We start from the raw sequence: 6000 nt of genomic DNA on the forward strand, positions 1-6000 counted from the left end.
TTCTTAAATCATTTAAAATAGATAAATAAATTCTTCATTCTTTTATATATTTCTTTAAGGGTTAAGTTACGGTTCATGAAACTAAAAAATCTCTTACTTTCAACCCTTCGAATACTTAATCTGAAATTTATAAAACTAACTTAAAAAAAACCCTTACTTTCAACCCTTCCAATACTTAATCTGCAATCTATAAACTATTCTTTTTGGAATCTAGAATTGATTTCAGATAATTAAAAATATTTTTTATTAATAATTTTCAAAATACAAATGTATTTTTTATTAATAACTTTCGAAATACAAATGTTCATCACAAATTTAAATAATTCAGAAAAATTAATTTTACAACACAATTTTCATGAATATAAAAAAAATCTCACAATTTCAATAATCCAGAAAAATAATTTATATACATCACAATTTCAAATAATTCCAGAAAAATTATTTACATCATAATTTTAATAATAATGTTTTTCTACAGTTTTGTTTTAAAAAGCATCACGTGCTATTTAAATTTTACCATAATCCAATCAACCTTATTTATATCGGTTGATTGGCATTACACAATATTAATACATAAATGTAGGTATATAAAAATACGACAGAGAAACTATAACCGTTCATTAAGGGTTCTGGTTTAGTTCGACGAGATATATTTTTTAAATAAATCATATACTCCTTTTTATCAAAAAAAAAAAATTTTGAAAGAATTTTCTATATTTGTCCATTCTTGTGTGTATCAACATCTCTAGTTTAAAAAAAACTCAATCAGAAAAATAGACAGGATGGACTCTGTTTTTATAACCCTGAACTTTAATCCTTCGATAGACATGCAAATAAAATTATTGAGAACTCACACTTATCTACATTTCATTATTATTATTTTCACGGTTGTTTCAAAGTATTTTCCGAAATGTGATAATATCTAATGCTTTTTCATCTTACCTTAAAAAATTAAATCTGGATAATAGCAAAGAAAATGATATTTGGGAGACTGATTCAGAGTACGGAGAAAGTTATACATTATTAGAATTTCCATCCGAGTTTAATCACATATATCATGATAAAATTAAAATTGATAATGCTATAACACCAATTATAAAAAATTTTGAAACAGATAATCCTTTATTTTTATTTCCAAAGAAGAAATCCCTTTCTAATGAAGAGAAAACAATATATGAGGAATATCTTGGAAAATATAAAAATTCTTTTGGAACATTTATAATTTTGGAACACAAAAATATATCTAAAACTAGTACTCATGGGAATATAAATAAATCAACTGATACGGTTAATGGAATAAGTTATCTAGGATTGACTCATAAACGTTTACTATTGAACCCAAATATAACTAACTGTGATATTCCTCCCTTTAGCTCTTTATTTAATGAACCAAAAAAATCATAAAATTTAATTTGAACACTTAATGAAATTATTAAAATTTCAATTTCACAGTAATAAATATTTTAAATGCTATGTTCATACTAAACAAATTAGAATTTTATTTTTTGGATCTGATCACTTTTCAGTAAGCTTCTTAAAATATTTTATTGAAATTAATCACAAATATCCAGAAAAAAATCTTATAAATTTAGAAGTATATAATTCTATTGAGCAACTTGATATATGCCTAGCACCACCCAAAAATTATAACTTAAAAGTTCCAACTGTTAATTTTCAAGAATACAAATGTGAAAGTTTAATTTTATCTAGTCCATTGGCATCTTACTATTTTAAACATTTACATAACAGCAATGATTATAATATATGTATCCCTTTTAAAATTAATTTAAATATATGGCCACCTTTATTATACTATTCTGATGAATCAAATATGATGAAAGAATTAAAGAATAAATATGATATAGCATTTGTTGCATCTTTTGGGAAATTTTTGTCTAATAGTGTAATTAAAGCATTTCCATTAGGTGTATATAATATACATCCAAGTTTATTACCTAAATACAGAGGTCCTTGTCCATTGTATCACACACTCTTGAATGAGGATCTTTATACAGGTAGTACAATTTTCAAAATTTTACCAACTGAAAAAGGTGAAAATAATAGTTATGACACTGGGCCTATTTTAGCTAGAGACTGGATTAAAATATCAGATTTATATGAATATAAAAATATTGAGAATAAATCAGGGATTTTGAACATTTTAATTGATAGAATTGCCCAATTTTCTGCAAACATCTTGAAAGAATCTTGGCCATTTTTATTAAATCCTTCCACTCATTTGAATTTGAGGCCACAGTCATGTCCAACCATATTAGATTTAAAATATAAAATCTCACCTTTTATAAATCCAGATAAAAATAATAGCACTTTTATTATAGATGGACCAACCTATGCCCCCAAATTGGATTGGATAAAGTTGTTAAATGTGAATTGGGCTAATACAAATCCTTTACAGCTAATTAAATTATATTATATCCTTGGAATACAATATAATGGCTTGAGGTCTAAATTTATGGGGCATATTGTCAAACTATTGAACCCTTTTTTACTATGCCAATTTAAAGAAAATCACGATATTTTTTTGCTTGATCAACTATATTCAAAACACCTTATACTAAAGAAATTATCCAACATTACCAGCTTAAATTCACAGAGCCAAAGCTTACATGTGGATTGTGACCAAATCACTAGAGATAAACCATTGCCAGGTGCTTTATTTTATAGCTATCAATTCAATTCCATCTTCATTGCTTCATACCAATCAAACAATCAAAATTCTAACATAAACTGGAAATGGATAGGCTTTAAAGATGTCAAATACAGGGGCACTAAAATGACTGCCTTTGATTTTTATAATGGTTATTTATCAAAACCTGACTATCAAACTGAAATTTTAGAAGGGGTGGATTAAAATGTGCACCTTATTGTACATATTTAATATTTACAACTATATTGCCAATATAAATATTTAGTTTATATAACTTTACCTAAGTTTATTATATTATAAAAAGTATCTGAAATAAAGCCTTAGTTAAATCTCTAATTTTTTGATTTATATATAATAATTATTTTTATGTAATGAATAACTATATTAGTTATTTATTATTAAATACCAAAGTTGTGTATCACTTTATTATATTGATGATAATTTAGCCAATAAATTTTTGTGTATTGAACGGTACTACGATACTTTTGAAATTTTATTATATCTATATCTTGGTCATCAATACCTTTTTTCTTATAATAGCTAATTTCCTATATTTCAATAAAAAAAATACTTAATTTCCATAAAAAATATTTGAATTGTATATTTGATTAAATTAATTCGGATTATTTAACATTTTATCATATATATTTCATAATTAATTCTCTAATTTAATATAAAAATTTAGAAATTTGAAAAATATTTAATTACACATAATTTTTTGGTTCCCGTTCTAAATCGCTAAAAATTGGGAACATGGCTTATATCTCCTAAAAAATTTTTAAAGTAAATTTGAAATTAATATTAATAGATACTAGGGGATTAAATACTTGTATTTAAATTGAAAATTTAAAAAAAATCGTTAAAATGGAAGAAATATAATCCAAATTCCCAACTGGGATTTTGGATTATATTTCTTCCATTTTAGCGATTTAGAACCTATCCCAATTTTTTACAACCTCTAAAAATAATTTTATTTTAATTATTATTCGATCGGAAGTTATATTACATTTTATCTTAAATAATTTTTAAAAGATAGTTTTTTTTAGTTTTAATATTAAAAAATTATTAAATACATACAAACTTCCTTCCCGCCCATCAGTTAAACGCTTAGTTAGCGTAGTCGAAAGTGTTTTACTGATAGGAGGGGATGTCTCCTTAATATAAAATTTGAAATATTTTGTTAAAATCAAATAATATTTAGTAAGGAAGCTAATTTATAAATATTCTATATAATGTGTATTGCTATTTTTAATATAGATGCATATGCATTTGTTATATTTAGTTGCCAAAATATATCAATGATTTTATCTATCGTATCTAACACTTGGGGAAAATGCATGGTTATCTATCGTCGGCCCTTTTAAAATTTGTATCGATTTCAATACCTTGTAAAGGTATAGTTAAAAAGTCATCTAAATACTAGTACTGTAAAGTAATGTGGTTACTAATGGCGTTTTCTTTTTGAAGAAAAGGAAGGTCATTCGTTACCTTCTTCTAGAGGTAACGGTAACGCGTTTCTTTTTTTTTGAGTTACTCGTTGCTTTAAATTTTTTCTTAAAAAATATATTTTATTGTGTTACAAAATTATTTTTCTAATTTTACAAATAGGTAAGGTCACTGTTTGTTTTTGGTCCAGACTAAAAAAGATTAATACAGACCATGGTCTATTTATTTTTTTTGGTATTTTAAAAATATTTTCTTTCTTACCTAATTTAATTCTTGTTTATCGGGACTATAAGTAAAATACTTTCTTATGGTTTTCATATGGCAAAATAATAATGAACTAAAAATTCGCAAAAACTAAAATAACTCCTCTAAAAAAATAACCTAAAATATATAAAAAGGTAATATTAATTGAATAATAAAGCAAACTTAAATATTAATACAGGGTTTCCCATTGGAAAAAGTAAAAGTCCCAATCAAAAATTCAATCATAAAAGGAAAAGGTCCGATCAAAAAAGAGGGTCAATCATAAAAGGAAAAGGTTCAATCAAAAAAGGAAAAGGCCTAAACAATAAAGGAAAAGTGTCAATCAAAAAAGGAAAATTCCCAAAAAGAAAGGAAACAGTCCGATCTAAAAAGGAAAAGTGTCAAACAAAAAAGGTAAAGGTTCAATCAAAAAAGGAAAAGTGTCAAACAAAAAAGGAAACCAATCGAAAAAGGAAAATTCCCATTCAAAAAAGGAAAATAATAATTTTTTTAAAAAAAAATTATCAATTTTTATTTATTTTTGTCATTCCTTCTTATTTTATTTCTAATTTTTGCGATTTCTTTACTTTATTTGTATCTTTTCTCAATTTATTTTTCTTACTATATCTTTTCTCAATTTTTCTTCTTCTCATTTTTGATAATTCTTTTGTATTTTTAAAAATAATTTAAATTTAGGTCCATTTTTTAAACAATTTTTTACGTTTTTTTATCATACATACTACTTTCTATGATTTTTTCATTGTAATCTTTTACATACATTTTTAACCTTTTCAATCTCTTTATTTTTTCGACCTTTTCTCAATTTTTTTCTTCTCATTTTGGATAATTTTAAAAATAAAATTTAAGAATGATTATTGTATTTAATTGCGATTGCTAAATTAAATTAATCGTTTGGTTATAATGTACCTTTTAAAAATTAAATAATTATAAACTGTAATACCAAACGATATGTAAATTAATAATATATGAATCCCGGAAAAAAAAAACCCTAAATTTTTTTTCGAATTTACTTAAGACCTTATAATATCGGTATATTTTTATTTGGATTTAATAAGGTATAGACAAATTAGTATTTTAGAAAAATATATAATTTAATTAATTTATATACAAATTTAATAATTTAGAATAATAATTATATGGGTTGACATAGAATATTGAAGGAAATCTCCTTCATAAAATCTGGATAGCTTTGCACCCCATCACGGTATTCCTCGCAAAGTTTCTTTAGCCGAATCTGGGTATTGTAACTCTGCGATTTTGTTTTCAGTGTCTAACTACCTACACACCATCGTTTAAGTTTGGTTTCATTGGCAGCCACCTCGCATTTCATCATTTTAATCAATACCCAGATTGATGGGTGTTTATTCCCAACCAGATTAGATAAACGATGATTCCAACCTTCGCATTGATTAAACGTGCATTCTTCATCGGATAGAGTGCTCTCATTCACGTTCCAAGTTTCTGGAGGATCGAGACCCAATTCGACGTGTCTGGGATTGAGAATTGCTTCTTGTGACCTCCATTGATACTCCATTGATGTAATGACAGTTTTAACCGCGCTCATAGCAGACTTTTCAAAACCATGTATATATATAATGGATCAGGAAATAAATCTCGTTCTT

The 6000-nt window shown here is 25.1% G+C and overlaps 1 protein-coding gene across 1 annotated transcript; it reads left to right on the plus strand.

Annotated features, from left to right (window-relative positions):
* The first annotated feature begins 925 nt into the window (after nucleotides 1-925).
* LOC135931412 (methionyl-tRNA formyltransferase, mitochondrial-like) lies at nucleotides 926-2982 on the plus strand. The gene has a single exon (XM_065468496.1). The coding sequence runs from the start codon at nucleotides 1424-1426 to the stop codon at nucleotides 2870-2872; it is 1449 nt and encodes a 482-aa protein (XP_065324568.1). The 5' UTR covers nucleotides 926-1423; the 3' UTR covers nucleotides 2873-2982.
* Nucleotides 2983-6000: the final 3018 nt, after the last annotated feature.

The sequence above is a fragment of the Gordionus sp. m RMFG-2023 genome, chromosome 1 (genome assembly GCF_954871325.1).
Source record: "Gordionus sp. m RMFG-2023 chromosome 1, tfGorSpeb1-WG-v2, whole genome shotgun sequence".
NCBI lineage: Eukaryota > Metazoa > Nematomorpha > Gordioida > Chordodea > Parachordodidae > Gordionus > Gordionus sp. m RMFG-2023.

Excerpts from the sequence above, each read along its gene's own strand:
- LOC135931412 (XM_065468496.1), top strand. The coding sequence starts at position 1,424 with ATGAAATTATTAAAATTTCAATTTCACAGTAATAAATATTTTAAATGC.